Here is an 18,313-nt window from a genome sequence, read left to right on the forward strand (position 1 = left end):
TGTCGCATGTTGCAGCTCTGTAGCTGGAAACACAGGTCCCCACACAAAGCCGTGCATACAGCTGTTTCACTGTTTTTAGAGATATTTAATTGTACTGCTCTTACCATTACTCCTGCTTACTTCTTTCTACTATGTTAAGTGAAGCATTAAAAAATCAATTGTTCTTTCACAAAAATGCAGATGTTTTAACTTGCTTGATCTTTAGAAGATGTTTAACATGTTTTATTTCAGAGATGTTTCTCTGATGTTATTGCCATTTGTATACTGAATCAATGTAGTGTGTCTATGTACCAATGCAGTGTGCACAGAGTAGATGACCTACTAGTCATACAGTTATCTTTAGTTGTAATCACCTTACCCATAACTTTAAAACTGCTTGTAAAAGGATCTGGTACAATTTCTACTCTTTTTCTATTTCATTGTGTGTAAAAGATGATATGAATGTAAATACAGCTGCTAAGTTTCGTAAGAATGGAAAACATAGTTACCCATGGGCAAAAATAAAGAAAATTGTGGAAAAAATGTGGATATTATAATATGAAAGAAATTACTATGGTAAGTAATGTTCTATTTATACTCCATTTCAACAATATCTCAGATGGTGTTTCCAAAAATGTAGAAGCTTCACCATAGAAGTAAATATCAAGAGAGGTGTGATTAACAGAGAGTGGTCTTTCTGCATCCCTGAAGTAGCTTATCTGACTGTATTTAAGAAATTTACAGATTTCATTTACAGATGGATATATTGGAATTGTGACACACGTGAAAAACCATAGAACAAATAGAAATTATTCTTGTCACTGTTAATATACAAGCAGTATTTTATTACATTCTAAAAGCATCTAATAAACTTCTGTCAATTTTCAGATCTTTAAAAGGTTCTGAATTCATATCCTAGGAGAAATTGGGGAGACAGTATTCACAATTGTCATTCAAAACTAAACCATTTTTTATGTCATTGAAAATTTCCAGAAAAATGAAATGTTTTATTTTTATGGAACACGGGCTATAGGTATGGGAGGATTGTACTGTTTGATTTTTTTATGTCTTCCTCATAGTTCAATATGGTTCTTAGTTTCAAGTCTTCCAGTAGCCATATCTTTGGAGCTGTTGTGTTACCCTTAATTACAAAAATGTCTTTTTCAACCTGATTAAATAAATAGCACTGATGTGCTTTACATGAAGGCAGCTAGGCAATCACTGCATGTGCTCTTTATCATTTTAAGAAAAGGAATAAATACAAGAATAATATGAAAGTCATAGAAATAGTTCCATCTTTGAAAAACCCTACAGAGAACATAAGCTTGCATAGCGTAATTGGCACATGAGCAAGTGCTTTGAATGTTAGAGAATACTGCTAGGTAACTTCCAAATACTTGTATTTGTAGTTTACTTTATATATATTGTCAGTGTAGCATATTAGGAAAGAAGTGATAATGAGTTGGAGGGCATAGACTTGGCCACAAATGCTTTTGGTGAATTTTCTAACTCTACACACAAGCCTTTATTTATTTTGTTCACATATTTGCTAGGATCTGACATGGGACATGGATTAGTGATGGTTTTGTCAGTGTTAGGTTGATGGTTGGACTCGGTGACCTGAAAGGTCCTTTCCAACCTGGAAAATTCTATGATTCTACATGTTTGTGTCAAAATGAGTTTAACTTTACTGTTTTCTTTCTACTTCAAATCATAACTTTTTAAAGAGAAATCGATGATTAACACACATATCTAACGCTAAGTATATTTGGAATATGAGCCTGAACTGATGCTGAGATCGCTTGGTCTGGCTACATAAAACTAGATTTTACTAGTTTATTTATTTTCGTAAAACCACTTTAATGCCAATTGTTAAAACATGAGATAATTAGGAGAAACTGACACTGAGGAAAAAGTACTTCTACAACACTTAGCACTTTCATAACTGTACATACTTATTTCAGTCTCTCATTATGGACTTAAAATTGTAACTTCAGGTTCCTATTTTTCTATCTTTGTTCATTTTTATTATCTCTGTGATCTGCTCAGTGTTATTGATGAGTATATGAATGTGTTATTTTACAATCTTTATGGAAGGATTAATATAGCCAAATACCTACAAACCTAAGTATTGAATACAATGCACATAATGCATTGAGTTAGCTAAGGAGTTGGTCTTCCAATAATAATAACATTCAGCTCCTGTTGGTCACAAATTCATATATTAGACAAACAAGAATTAAAGTGGAAGCTCAGTGGATGCTAACTGGTACTTTCATGTATCTTGACACTATTTTTGACACCTTGTCAGAACTGAATTCATATGAATGAAAGTACGTCTCCTTAGGTGACCCATTCTAAATATATCTTTTTTGAAACATTTTGTCAAATGCTTTACTAAAAAATAATTATTTTGTCATGCAAAAATAATCTCAACAAATTGCAATGTAAAGAATACCTACAGGAACAATTCCAAGGGGGGATAATGAGAAAAACTTTTTTATTGCCTAAGGAGTATATTTCAGTATCTCATTTATCTTAGTTACCTATGATTAAATGATTGTGTTAAATGTGTGATGATGGATAAGCCTGCCATAAACTGAAACATCCTCTAAAGCAAATGAAGGATATTGCGCTTTTTGTGAACTTTTGGGATTCTTTCCAGCTTTTCTCTTGACGAGAAGTATGTGATCATTTGTGACTTTTTTTTTTTTAAAAGCAATGCAGTCTATAACAGTAACATTTTAAACTTAAGACATACTATGGTAGTTTTGAGAAAACTGTAAATAATGTCAGCTGCCTGTTTGGTTACCAGTATCCCTTTGTAGTATGTTTGTTTCCCCTCCTCCTTAAAATCCCTCTCAACATGTCATTCGTGTTCTCCTGATGACCTTGCACACTGTGGTATTCAGTCTGTTTCACTCTTGGCTTTATGGTCGCCTGTCTCTGACATACACAGTAAAAGAAAATCTTGGCTTATATAGGTGCTGACAGTTACCATCATCACTGGCTATCTCTGCTGAAAACCTCCTAAGAGGTTACAGAGAGTCCAAGGATAAAAGAGAAGCACAAGATAATGGGCAGAAGGCTGAAGTACTCAGAGTGAATTTAATGGCACAGCAGTGTCACCATTGTCCAGAGTAGTATTGTTAATAGCAGCAAAGAACCCCAACAGTTGAAATTAATCTTCAGGAATCAAAACAAATGAAAAGAGCAAATGAAAGTTTAGTCACGTCTCAACAGCTTTTAGGTTACAGCCTATGTCACTAAAATCAGTTTCATAAACGGCAGGTTAAGTCGGTGCTTATGCTTTTATATCTTGTCTAGCCACTAACAGGAATGAAGGATTCTCCTGCTTTTAACAGAGATTGAAAAGAATCTTTCCCTTCGAGAAATTCAAGACCAAATAATGACCTAACCACCATTCTAGGCTGTAAACCTATTTTGCAAGAAGCATGAAGATCCCTTTTGAGGATCAACAGTAATGGCCCAAAAGCTGTATTATTTAATTATTTTCTTTTCAAAACCGCCACCAAAAGTAAAAAATATTTCCCTGTAAATAAGATTAAGCAAAGACCTGCTGTACTTGCTCTATGTGAGCATGTTTAAATGTATAATATTGCTTTATGAATCAGCTTTATAATTCCTCACTTTCAGTTATTTCTAAACTTGTGTTATTGCCTACTTGTAGCAATAATTACAAAGCAAAACTCAAATAAAATATTGAATGAACCTTACTAGAAGCAAAAAGTAATAGAAATCTAAAAATCAGAAATGTATGACTAAAAATTGTAACATTTTATTAAGTGATGGGAGGACAAGTATAATATCTAAAATTGCTTTAAATTAATTTTCTAAACCAGCTAACATTAGATTTAAATTTGACAATGTTCCTTTAAAGCAGCACCAAGTACTTTTAAAGTTAGCTATAAGCAATGTTTTGACCTTTAATTTATGATGAGAAATCGCTCATAATAAAACAGAAGGAGAAAGTATATAACATGCTTTTACATATTCTACTGCATGCATTGTGTTCAAGTGATGTTTTTTATTTGATTGTTAAAATATAAAACCTTTCAAATGGAGACCCCTAGAATATGAATCCCTTTATATCCTGAGAAGATGTGGTGATACATCTGTCTCTTCTAGTGGTGTTCAGTCCCATTTGCAATAGGGGATGCATCTCATCTAAATTTAGTCATCTTGAAGGTAAAGATCTAATCTGAAGTTAAAGATCTAATCTAAAGTTAAAGAAATGGGGAGAAAGCACTGCCTTTTTTCTTTTTTTTTCTTCTTTCACAATATGTTGAAATTAAGATCAGATTATTAAGAATTAGATTGGGTTGTTAAGGTTAGATGCTTCTGATGGCTAAATTTAGATGGGATGCTTTCCACATTAAGAAGAAAGAATCCAGGTGAATTCTGAAACACCGCTTTGGAACACACAGCTGTGAGGTCTACTCAGTAATCACGTTCATTAGTTTCAATTGGAGTGGACATAAGAGCATATAAGATTAGAAAGAATCGAACACCAAGTTCACATTACTCCTCCAACAGCACTCTGAAATAACATTTAATAGTCAGCAGAAGTCACATCAGTCTGCTCCTAAGTGTTGTACTGGTTTGGATCGTCACCATTTAGTTACCATTTTACCTAATGGTTTAGAATTTATGAAGACCTGGAAATTCAATTGAAAAATAAATTTTAAAAAATCGTGTTGATCTTCGTGCAAAACATCAGTAACAAGATTGGTTGTTATAGGTGAACTGTGTGCTACTGTGGTGAATACAGAGAAAAAGAATCTGTTATTGAATGTCATAGGTTTTTTGTAGTTAAGTTTCATCCACAGAAGCCAGATGTTTTACAGCGAAATTTTGCTTTACCTAAAGTATTTAATTTAATTGTTCTGCTTTCGTTCTTTTGGGAGGGAGGCGGCAACACGACAAAGTTGCAATTTACGGTATCCAATTTGCTATTAGAGTCACCAAAACACTTATTTCCACGTGCTAAAAGCCTCAGATTTACAATTTAGTCAAATTCTTCATATATCTATGCAAGTATTCCTGTGCATTCACCAAGAGCTAGGATTTTGCTCTAAAATATGTAAGAAAAATAATGTGTATTCCCCTTGTATTTTTCTTATGTATAGGTTCTTCTTTTTTTTTTTTTTTTGAACTACATAGGCTAAGCACTGTTTTTAAAAGAAAAGAGATTATCACATTATATCATGAACTAGAATTTAGGCAAAAACTTTGAATATCATTCTAACTGTCAGATTTCAACAGATTGTCATGTCAACAAGATTAAGTAACGAAATCAAAAGAAAACAAAAAATATGTCTTTTCATATTCATTATTAAGCACCTTCTTCATTTCAAATATTGCAGTCACATAATCCTTTTCAGTTTTTAGTATAAATGTTAAGATATTGGTACCCTAGTGTATGTAAACTCAAATCTGAAAAAAGGAACACATCTTTGTCTGTTGATTGTAAGATTATTTTTTTTTTTTTAATTGAGACATAAAGCTGAATGACTCTGGGTTGGAGACTCTGGGTTCTCTGTGTTAGCATATTGGAAAATAAATATGCTGATGTAACTCACCACAGAGATTACAAAGAGGTTTCCATCATAGTGTAGTAATAATGGGGGAAAAAAATCAGTGAAATTATTTAATACCTTTTTATTATAATAAGACTCCTGTAGGTGGTGCTTCTTTAAGAATTGAATGCTGTTTGTCAGTCTTTTCTAAATGCTTCTAAACGCTGGATATTAAATGTAGTAATGCGCCTTTATTCCAGTAGAATAATGATGGGTGAAATCTTTTTAGTTTTTTTCATCTGCACATGATTTTAGAGTAAAGAATGTATTGTTAATATTGTCTTTTGATGTTATAGGTAAGCACACTAGACTGGGTACGAGCTGAAAAAATCTATAACCTCTGTGAGGTTCTATTTAAAATTCACAAGGTAGGTTTCCTAATGATTACAATGATATTATGCAGTAAAGAAAGCTTGCTATTGCCTGTTAATGATAAACTCAAATTAATCTTAACTAGGATTAGCTAACATTCAAATGGTTCCTCTGTTAAAAAAACTATTTGTAATTGCTAGTGCATTAGCTATGCAAGTCTAAGGGAATATGGCAAATGGATTAAGCTCCAAGTGAACAAGTTAGTAACATGCTTCCACATTAAAGAAAATGTTTGATACTAGAGCTGGTTGTGTGAAGTACAGGTGAGATGCAGCTGAGCATAATGAAGCTGGATATTGCTTTTTTTCTTAGTGGTTCAGATTTTTAAGTGAGTGGGATGAAGAATGCTTTTGGTGTAATTCTTGATCTGTATAAAGATACTTTTATTTAATTTCAGTTATGAGAAGTATAAAATTATGTCCTTTTTAGATCATCTGAATTTGCAAATATTGTAGTAGGCATTTGTGTACCATAGAATTCTTCATTTTTTTCCACCACCTAGAGACAGTGCCATGTTTTCTGTTTAGCTTGTCCCAAGCAAGAATTTGGGCAAAACCTTATCAGACTGTTTAAATAATTGATTTACAGAAGACATTTTCAAATAAGTTGCATCAAACAGATTAATTTGGTTCTCTACCAGCTAATCAAAAACTGCTTTGCAGGTGAGGTAAGGCTAGATGAGAGCCTACTTGCCCAAGAGCATAAAAACAAACATATTATCAAGAAAAACAAAACAAAAAGATAAGTCTTTTCAGATAAAATGCCAGTTCACTGAAAATATTAAAAATCAGCTTTAGTTCTCGCCAGTTGCTGTCCTTCTCTCTGCTGTTCCTCCTTTGACCATGTACTAGTGTTACAGAGAAGGAAGGTTTTTGCTCTGCTACCTATACAGATCCTGATTTGGCATTGCACCAAAGGAGAACTGCTTAAGTTTTTTGGGTTTGGTTTGGGTTAGGTTGAGTTTTTTTTTCAGATGCAGTGCAGTTATTCAGGACAATTATCAGAAGGAAAAGTGAAAAAGAAAAAAATAATTACAGACCTGACAATAACACTCCATTCTCCTTTACTGCCCTGTTTAGCATAGAGGGCATTTCTGCTTAGCGCTAAATGACCAAATTCTTCAAAGAATGGGGTGGCAGGGAGTTTCCATGTCTTGATTGCTCAAACTACTTGTCCCAAACTGACTTTCAACAGCATGTTCCTACACCAATTTTGTTAACTGTGATTTAAAAAAAAAAAAAAAAGAAAGAAATTGAAAATATGATGAAGTTACAACCAACAGAGGAAGGAGCACACCGAATTTGGTAGAAATCTGAAAAAATATCTCTCAAATATGAACTGACGTCTGCATTTTACAGAGGTGTCGGTCCCATTAACTGGCTTCTAAAGGAGCTTCTGCTGATGTCAGCTGGCAGTTTCGCAGCCCCTCACTGCTGTTTTTTCTCTGTTGTAAGCCTGCTGTCACTGGGCAGGGGAGGAACGTTCCCTTCTCTGGCAAAAGTGGGAAGAGGGAAGGGTCTTGGCTAGTGCCATGCCAGGAAAATAGCAATCCTGGAGTCCAGGACTTGAGCTCAGCCCCAGAGTGCAGGATGCAGGAGCACAGACGTATTCTTGTTGGCATAGCATTATTTTAATGTGACCGTGTCTCCAGCTGGGTACACGTGGGCAACTTCAGGTCCTGCCCTTCATTGTGACAGCAGCAAAGAGCAGTGATTCTCTCCCAGATTATTTATTCAGTCTCCTTAATCTTTTTCAAAATATACTTTTTCCTGGTAAACAAGTCAGGCACCGATGAAATATATACTCATTATAGCTTTTGAAATGATTTTGCTGTGGTTTGGGTTTTGTTTTTGTTTTTTTTTCTCCTTTAAATGTTACCACTGATTTGAAACTCAGGCCTTCTTTGAATACTCTGGTAATTTCAAGGGTAATCTATCCTTAAAGCAAGTTCTGTGATACTTTTTCATTAAGAAAAAAGAAGTGCAAAACCCAAGATTTGACTCTTTAATGTTCTTGACATTTTAATAAATGAATGCCTAATTGCCAGTCTTCATGAATGTATTAGCTAAAGTGCAAAAGCTGAAATTCAACACTTTAACCTCTTTTCTGTTGATTCTTTGGTATAAATGACAATAAGGCAAACTAAGCAAATCCAAAAAAGATGGGGAAAAATCTTGAGATTATGGTTTCTACATTGCAGACTGAAAAACTTTATCTTGTAAAAACTGCTTTTTGAGGAGGATTCTAACTAGTTAGTACTAGTGCAAAGCTGTGGTGGAGAGTGGAGTCTTCTCATGAAAGATGGATTTTAAGGCGAGGTGTGTTTGTTACCTAATTGTAAGCTTCTCACCTATGTTTATTATGATACAAGTTAATAATGAAAAATAAGAATCCAATATAGAAATTAAACAAAATTTTTGCTATGTTTTAGATTTGTGTGTGTATGTATACATACATATAAATACGCACTTGCATACACAAGCATGCATATGCAAATATATTAATTAAAATTCATATATGTATCATGCACTTCCATATTCATGGACATTTAGTGGTAACAACCAGATGATTTAAAATGTGATCTCTTTTATCTCATGTGTTTCTTCTTATACCTTGCCTCATACTCCATATTTACTGAAACTGTACTAAAAACTTGTATTTTTCAGGGGCAAGAATATTAGATGCATTTTTAAAAGCCACCCATCTTTAAAACATTTTATTTTCTTTTATTGCCTGATATTTTCACACATCGCATTTTCACATGCAAAATAAAAATTTTTTATATAGTAGTCTATGAGCCAGGTTGAGCAGCGTTGAGTCTTGAAGCAGATGTAGATGTAATGCCTGTCACTCCATAGTTGTTGAACAGCAGATGATTGGCTGGTATTTTGTTCAGCTTTCTTTTCACTAATCCAAAGGAGCATCGTAAAATACCTTTGAACTTACTCAAGACTGTTCTCTCCTTGGGTAGCTGCAGGGCCATTTTTGACAACAAAGTGCCATGTACCCTGGTGGTATCATGTGCTGCTGCTGAGGTGCCCCACAAAACATCTGTAACTTAAAGAGACTAGACTTGGGTAAATTGCATAAGGTTAGATTTTCTAGCTTTGTGTTATTCAGTAATTCACCAGCACAAGAAAAATTTTCAGTTCCCATCTGAGTGTTTTGATCCTGTTTGTGAGTAGGGGAGCAATCCACAGAGGAGGGTGTGCTAGCACAGCGTTTGTTTCCTCTGTTTTTCATTACTAAAAAGTGGGTCTTCACTGCTGTCCTGTGAGGGCCGTTGTGTGTGCATGCAGAACAGGAGAGACACAAGACCTTGAACATTTAAGTATTTATTTTACATGAACTGGAATATTTTACATTACATTTGGATGCTCAAATTCCAGTTTTTTGTTTGTTTTCATGTGCATGGAGTTTCAACTATAGCTGCAAAGCTGCATTCTGATCTTTTCAAAGCCACCTAAATCCAATCAAATATGACTGGTTTTACCTCAGATGTGCTTGACTAGAGTTAAGTCTCCTAAACCTAACCTGGAGTGCTAAAGAAATTTCTATTTGCAGGTGACTTTAGAAAATAAGAAATAACATTCTCTTTGCAAATTACTTTTTTTGTTCTTTCAGTCTTTTCTGCCCCATGCCATCATGGAAAAATGGAGATAGGAAAGGACCGTATCTGATAAACAGAAATTTTAAAAAATCTGTAATTTGTAAATTCAGTCAGTGAAAAAACGTAGATATATAAGTGGTAGCTTTTTTATTTAGTTTTCTTTTTCTCTATGCTAATCAATGAAGTCTTGAAAGATTAGGGAAGTTTCTTGTAAGAATTTGTTTCCATTTTCAAAACATTCTGTTACAGGGATATTTTTTATTATGAAAGACTAATGTGAAGTTTGTCTTCTTCATCTTGAAGGTGATGGCAGGATCTCACTTCACTCCCCTTGTAGTTGCAGAGCAGCATTGGCAACTGTTAGGGGACATGTGAAAGCTCACATTATCATCTCCAGAATTAGCCCTCGGGTGCTTGATAAATTACTGCATTCCTTGGTGTTTGGCATAATGGAACCCAATTAGAACTGAGTAGTTACATTCACCTGTAAAGCTGGTACACAGTTCTTGAATTGTATTCAAACAATTTAGGGATTTCCTTCCTTTTCACTGTAAACAATGTATTGCTACAAACACCTTTTAAATTATGAATATATTTTTTAGGTAATTTTGACAGTCTTTTAGAACTGCAGAAGTAGCTCAGACTACATGATACAGGATAAAGTGAATAAGATGCAAAGAGAGAAGTTGTCTTTGAAATTATTACTTAATTCTCATAACATTTCTTCAAGGTAATTATTAGCATAATGACATAATGTATCCAAGTACCCATCACTTACAGAAGACAATGTTGCTTTAACTGTTTGTTTTTGCTAGATGAAGAATCACATACTGAAACATGTCTTTCAGCTCTGGCTTGCTGATGATTGCTGGCTACAAGCAAACTTGTATTTAGGTATTCATCAGGACTTCGATCTTGAAGACCAGAGGCCATATTGTTTCAGTGTTATGGTTGGACATGGCAAGAGTCATTATTTCAATGTAGAGCTGGGCAGCGAGTTGGCAGTGTGGGAGAAATCGTTTCAAAGAGCAATTTTCTTGGAAGTTCAAAGAACAGGGGTAAGTAATTAATAATTTAAATCCTGGAGCTGATTCATCAGTAAAATAAGTATTATCAAGTCAATTATTTTCTCAGATCAGAGGATGCACTTCCAGTTAAGTGATTTTAAATTTAAAATCAAGATTCATGGTATAGTTGTCTAAATGTGGGTGTCTGTTTGCATTGTGGTAGCTAAGCTCCTATTAGAATCAGTGAGTGGGGTACAAAGAATGATTGTGCTTGCCCTGAAGCAGATACTTTCTTCTAAAGGAGATATTTTGTGGTATGAATACAGAAAAAATAAATTGATTTTGATTTAAGTTGCAACTTAAAGCACCTCTATACTGTTATATAAACAAGTTCTTTCCTGAATATCTAGATCCATACTACTAAGTGAACTGTACCAATGGTATAGGAATGTATGGATTAAAAGTATAGGCCTTCTCCAATTAAAAACATATTTACACAGTTTAGCACAAATGTAGGCTTGATCTGGTACGTTCAGGCTTTCAGGGATCTCCTAAAGATGTTTACAATAGCAAGAGCACTGGATCACAGCATTGCGTTAGCACAGCTTGCAAGGAGCAGGAGTCCTAGCACAGGTGTTGAATCAGCTCTTCTAAATCTCCTAATCTGTGGGATTCTGATGAGGTTTGCAGGTGCTTGCTTAGAACTCTTCCAGTTGTCTCTTCATGCTGATGAGGTAACAAAAAAGATTTTGTAATGGTGATGCTGTTGCTCCTGCACCTCTGAGAAGGAATGCAGTTCAAAAAAAAAAATTGATTCTTCCTGAAAAATTGCTGGGCATCAAGGAGGGATTAATAATTCATAATGATTATGCATGAAGTATTTTCTCACATGAAACCTTCAAGAAATTATGATATGACTGTTTGACCAACCATTCAATGATCCTATTTATTATCAGTATCAAAAGCAGATAATATATAGTTTAAATTAAGTATAAGAATGGAGATTAGCTGGTTCTGTAGCTGATTTGATTTCTGAAGTATTTATTGTTAAATCTCAAAACTTATCGTTCTTTTACAACCTAACAATCTTAAGGGACGATTCTTTGCTTGTGCAATGATCTTTTGTCATTTGAATCGAGCAATCTTCTATACCGTTGTCACACAAAAGACATTAGTATTTCTCCCTGCTGTGTTTTAACCTATCTGAAACCTCCAGGAGAGGCATTCAACTGAAATCCTGATTACAGTGCTTGTCTCCATATGTTGCATACATTCAGGTTTATTATAAACCACTATGTCAGTAGGATGCAAAGCTCTGCAGTCATTCTCCAGCAGTGAAAAATCTTTTGGCTCCGCTATTTTCTTTCTTCCTTCAAAACATAAATGCTGCTTTGAACATCTTCCTTTTCAGAAGGCTATCAAGAGCAGCATGAATGAGGTGCAACTTAACCTTATATAGATTATTTCAAGCCATAGAAAAAGAACTGGCATTTTTATATCCACAAAATTGAAGGTTGTCCATTAAAATTCTTCCTTTTGGAGGAGGACCATAATTGCAGGTGGAAATTCATTTTTATTCATAAATGATTGGGCAAGATTCATGACAGGTGTCATTTCAGCCGTTCTTACTTAAATGCAGTTTGGTTCTGTTTACTGAGGGTCATTAGGATCTTGTCTTTGACAAAGTTGTTGTTAACCTTAGCCTGTGCACATCCTTTATGTTTGATGTTTCTATAAGAATTCTATTTCTGAGAAGATTCTGTCCTTACACAGCTTATGAAAAGAAATGTTGAGGCGCAATAATATGTTCAAAGGTGCTTTTGAATTTTATACTGCCCATGTTGTGTGGGTTTTTTTACATTTCTTCTGAAAATGGCAGCAGTGTTAAATGACAGAAAGAATGCAAGGAAGAATGCAGGAAGAAATACCCCTCACAATATCGTTTCCCTTTCAGCTATCTTAAAGCCGTATTTCGATCTGCAAATGCTTACAAAAAGGAGTCGACTGAGAAACTGCGAAATTCAGTGATCCTGATGTAATGAATCTATTCACGAACAATTATAGCAAGCAAACTTATGTTAAATCCATGTGCTAGAAATATCCGTATTTTCTTTCTATAAAACACACAGGCAGTGAAGTCCTCTCAATCATAACTAGAAATTGAATCATCTCCCACAAGTCCCAACAAACCTCTCTGTCTCACCTGGAACATCCTAAACAGTGCAAGACCAATTAGTGATGCTCAGCTGAAGTAATTTTTTTTTTTTATTATTTTTTTTTAGTTTTTTACAATTTAGACAGTCTTCAAAAGAAAAGGCTAGCACGTTTTTTCGGATTTCTTACTAATTCTTTGACTCTTCAGGGTAGTCTTGTCAGTACTATGGGATTTTATTCCATGTTTTTTCAATGTTGTCTTTTATGTTACTTTCTGAGTATTCTTCCCGCTCCTCAAGAAGTTCTTTCCAAAGGAAATTGTCTTGTCTCATCTGAATCTTGGATGTGATTTTTAAATTAATGCAGAAACATCTTGATAGATGATTTGGATCTGGGGTCTTCAATTTTCTTCCACAGAAGGACAGAGAAGGATATTGCAATAGTATTTGGTAGCGGACAGAGGAAAGAGTGACAGTAATACATTTTACTGTCAGCTGAAGAAAAGTTGGGCTGACTGCTTGGGCATCTTAAAACTTTGTACTTGTTACATGGATGGCAGAAGACCATTCCAGAAGCGGAATCTGCTTCACAAGATGGAAGAGCTTGTGAAAAAAAAACATGCAGGGGGAAAATCGTCTGCTGCAGTGTCACTGAAATGCCTGCAGTTGTGTATCATGAGGATTCATGGTTACATACTCTCCTCATTTATCTGGCAACTTTTAAACATGAAAGAAGGTTTTCCCTTCATGCTTCCAGCTGTGATGCAGATGCTGCAAGCTCTTTCAAATCCTCATACAGCTGAATAACCTAGTTTGATGAAAACATTTACTTTGCTTAGACAAAAAAAGTTGTTTAATATGAGTTACTGCAAGAATTAAAATAGGTCAAAAGTTGGACTCCACTCAATCATGACAGAATAATCAAGAAGTTTTACTGCATGATTATTTTCTGGGCTTAAAGGCAAGTACTGCTAGTGAACTTCCCATTTTGTTCTGTCACTCAATGACTGATCTTGACAGACAAATAAACCCTGGAAATATAATATATAGTTGTTGAGGACAGGGATACGAATGTATTGTGCTAAGAGGAATGTCAGCAGTAAAATTGATGTTCCTGGAACTATACAAATTCCTCCTGTGAGGAATATACATTAAAAATAGCAACAAAAAAAATATTCACAAATGTAATAATGTTTCACTTAAATCCATGTCATGTGACTGTTACTGGAAATCCCAAACTAGTTTATAATGAATATAAATGTATGATGCAGTTATCCCATGTTTTCCTTTATCTTTCAGTTAACGTGTATCTGCTTCTGTGGACATTTTATATTTTCGTATGCAGTTTTAACATTTAGTTATTTTCCTAAGAGTTAACAACAAACCTTTCTCTATAGTGAGATTCTTGATGCTGAACATGTAAGCCAGAAAGGCTCATTGTGACTCAGAATTGCTTGCTGATTATGTCTCTTCCTGGATAAATGCAAATGTAATTATTGGGAACAATCATGCATGCAAACCTGGAGCTTTGTTTCTATAGGATTCCCATTTCAGTTTTCTTTCCACAAATATTTGCCACTAAACCACCATGATTAAAATTCCTTAAAAAAGAAACAGTAGTTAATGCAATTAATCAAATCATTTTCTGTTTTGTAAGCAACAGTGAATTCCTTTTCAATATTGTTTGATCCAGCCAGTCTCTGTTTTCATCTGTGGCCATGAGCAGCATTCCACACTTATGAAAGAAATGAGACATAAGAGTAACATATCTTATAGTATCCTTAGTTCACCATCTTCCTGTTGCAGACTTTATTATTTCCCTCTAGACACTGTATGTTCTTCGGGATGATCTATATGCAGTGCCAGAGGAGTCTACAACCACATTGTTGATAATTAAAACAAAACAAAGCAAAACAATCACATAATTACTTTGAAGAAGTGCTTTACACAATATTCTTTCCTCGGCTTTGTATCTTTTTCCCTTTTTGCTTGATAGACTATCTCTGATTAAGTGTCTAGTCCTGGTTACTTTTTGATATCCTCTCTTCTATTTGTCTTTTTTAATTTCATTGTAATATCTTGTCATAGATTTTACCAGTTCATCAGTTTTAATTAATTTCTAGCCCATTCATAATATTCTCATCTGAGAAAGATGAAGTTCCTTTCCATGAAACATACATTGTTTATTGTACAAATCCTTTCAGAACCCATACTGTTGACAGGTTTGGGTTTTCACCTCTTGTTTTTCCAGTAAAGATTTATGGTTTTAAAGTTTTCTTTTGAAAACTTACTCATGTAATGCTTCCCTCTCATCCCTCCTGTGCAGCTCAGATCTATGCAATCTCCTCGTTCCTACAACCACTCGCTGTTTGTTGCTGTATGCATATGTACTACTTCTTAACCTGTCATAACCAATAATTGGTTTGTAGCATGAAACGTAATGCTTATATTTCAAATCACCTACTTGCTTCTATGATGTGTAAAATCGCTGATAACAATGAGAGATCAAAAAGAAAGAACTGTGCAAAACTGCACTGACATTTTAAAAACCTACATTTTCACCAAAATAAATGGACAAATAGCTCACATATTTTGAGCAGCTCCAAAAAGAGCCAAAATTAATTTATGTATTTGGGCTTTTATTCTGAGTCCACTGGACATAACAATAAACTCTCAGGATTTCAAAATCAGGAGCCAGCTGGAGAAATTCCTTTACATGAAAGTTCAAATAGCTTCTAAACAATTTTTTGCCACTGAACATCAATTGGTATTTTAGCAACATGCCTTTATATATGCTTAAAGTTGAGCATTCAACAAGCCACTGAGAATGTGAACAGTGATGTGTGCTGGTCAGTGGTGCGTATTCCTTGCATTCCCACTATATGGTGGCAAAGCTGCAAGGAAGCGTGAAATTAGCCCCATTTGAAACTCCTCCTCAGTGTGAAAGGTACAAGTCCAATTGAAGATTTTGGATTTAGAGAAAACTGAAGAAACGGGTTTATGATGTTTGGATTCAGGCAGCCGAAAAGAAGTTTAGTTCTTGGGTCTTCTTCCTGGAATGTAACACAAAGGTATTTTCTAGTCATTTTCCAGTGGCATTTTGAATTGATCCCGTTACAACTCAAGTTAGATGTAATCAGAATAGATCTTAGAGACTGTTTCCCCACTGGGACTTGGGCAGAGATTAGGTATCTTTCCACTCATCTTTCTATCACAGCTAACCTAACTCTTCCGACTGCCTGATTTCTGAGATGATCAGAAGACTTTGGGTGTCTCAGTAACTCTATGGTCGAAACAAACACACTCATTGTTTCTAGGCATCTTTGGGAATGAAGGGGTGCATGAGAAATGGTAGTCTAAATCACCCTCTGAGACTGAACAAAAGAATTCTGCATAAATAAACAAAATCTGGCGGAAATTAGGCAGTCTGAATAAGAAGTAATTATCATTTCTAGCTTATGAATCTATTAATTCTTCATGGTAAACTGAGAGGATGAGTGAAACAGGATTGGTTGATCATAACGTAATCCTTGTGAGTTACAAATAATATATTTAAAATGCAAAAATATTAAATACACTTGGCAATGCTATCTTAGTTTCATATTCTGTGATGATGACAAAGCATATATGAAACAGAATTGTATATAGGAATCCCTTTAAGAATGGAAGCACCACCATATGCTGATTTCAGAACTAATTTCTGAAACAAAAAAATAAGCAAAGTGAGTATCCTCCTTAAATTCAGGTGGAATATTAAATGGCAGTTAAATTAGGCTAGATTTACAGGGTCATTAAAGATACTTATCAGTTTGTTACCAGGAGCACTCAGTTTAATTACACAATTAAGTTTTAGATTGTTTTCATTATGAACAGAAAGCTTATTACAATTCCACTTTAACTGGTCATCTTTCGAAATACTATTAGATTCTAATTCGTTTTCACACTGATGCAAAAACCCCATCATTCTCCAACACAAAGAAAGGTGCTGAGAACCATGCAGATTAATGGTAAATACATTTGTAAAAATTATTAATAATTCAACAATTCAGATACGAGATGAGAATCAAGGAATGCACCTATATACTTTTTTAAAAAAGCAAGAGACTGTACCAATTTACAAGGCTATTGAACAACATCTTGTTTACATATTCTGTATTTTAAAAACAACTAATATAAAGTATTGATTTTCCCAAAGCTGCACCAATATTTCTAAAAATAGTACTATATTCTTAATATTATAAATTATTCTTATGGAAAGGGTAAAACCAAAGACTTGCATGCATATCTCTTAATATATTTATATTTATTTATAAATCCAAAGATTGAGATAGCAACTATGTGGTGTGAGTCTAGTTTTGTTATTGTTTTCCAGAGGATCTCATAGACTTGAATAAGGATGAAACGATAAAAGCTGTCAAGAAGATACTCTCATGAAATTTCAAATTTATGGAATTATATTGCCTTAGAATTTTGATATTTTCTTTTATGTTTTCAAAAGTTGGAGTTCCCTATTATTCTCCGCTTGTGATTTCTTTGTAAGAGTCAGGCAGAAAAACAAAATCACAGACCAAGAATAATTGATTCAGAACTGAATTTTCTAGTCAGGAATGTCTCTTGTTGATATTTCTATTTAAAATCCTTTTTCAACTGCAAGATTCCAGAAGGTATGGATGACCAGAAAAGAAAAACCCCCTTATTATGTAATAACAAACTATATCAAAAGCAAGTCAGTGCCTTTGCTGAAGTAAACCAGTAGAGTTCCATCCACTAAGATGAATGATGCCAGCCTGATTACTATGGTTGCTACTGAGAATCTGTCTCAGGTATGTGAAAATATGCTTGGGACAATCTACAGGTAGGAAACTGTAAAACATTTAAGTCACCGTCATATCTTGCTTTTCTTTATGGAAAAATGAGTTGCTACAAAACCACGAAGCTGTTGCTCAGGCATAGAGATGAGGAAGCACAATCTGTTCCTGACATAAGCCAAGGCTAAAAAATGCACTTTGAAATTTCACTGCTAGAGAATGACCACCGCTAAGCTGCTGGCCTTTGATTTTGTCCTTCTACCTCCATTCCTCTCACTAGTTTTTCCTACAACCAATTTAAGCCATAACCTGCCTGTTTAGCAGAGGAGGCAGCAAGTCATCTTTCTTCTGTCAGATTTACATTAGCTTTAGGTTCATATTACAGAGAGAATGCTGTGGCCGTGAGTAGGCATCCATAACTGCGTTATCAGCTCATCTTGCAAGTAACTACTGAACCTACAGCGGTTTAGGAGAAATTAGGTGACCTATCAGTCTTCGTATAGGAACGCAATTCCCTGCAGCAGAACATTTGCTTCAAGTCGCACGTGCATGTAGTCTGTCTTTCTGGGACAGTGGTTTAATGCTTAATCCCAGTTATGCTGAAGTTTTCTGAAAAGGCAGTCTGCCCAATGAGAGCTCTATTAAGAAAACCATTTTTGCAGTTAGCTGCTATAGTGTCACAAGCATTACAAATTACAAGTAGATTAGATCAGATAGATATTTATTTCAGCCAGAATGCTGTTGTGTGACAGGAATTTTACTTATAACTGTGTCTCAGATTGTA

The 18,313-nt window shown here is 34.7% G+C and overlaps 1 protein-coding gene across 1 annotated transcript in view; it reads left to right on the plus strand.

The window, feature by feature from the left end:
- Positions 1–18,313, plus strand: part of SNTG2 (syntrophin gamma 2) — a 276,316-nt gene that overhangs the window by 236,523 nt on the left and 21,480 nt on the right. The window contains exons 13-14 of the mRNA XM_054195752.1: positions 5,876–5,947; positions 10,410–10,619. Of these exons, the coding sequence (XP_054051727.1) occupies positions 5,876–5,947; positions 10,410–10,619 (282 nt within the window). The remainder of the gene's footprint in view (positions 1–5,875; positions 5,948–10,409; positions 10,620–18,313) is intronic.

The sequence above is a fragment of the Rissa tridactyla genome, chromosome 3 (assembly GCF_028500815.1).
Source record: "Rissa tridactyla isolate bRisTri1 chromosome 3, bRisTri1.patW.cur.20221130, whole genome shotgun sequence".
Taxonomy (NCBI): domain Eukaryota; kingdom Metazoa; phylum Chordata; class Aves; order Charadriiformes; family Laridae; genus Rissa; species Rissa tridactyla.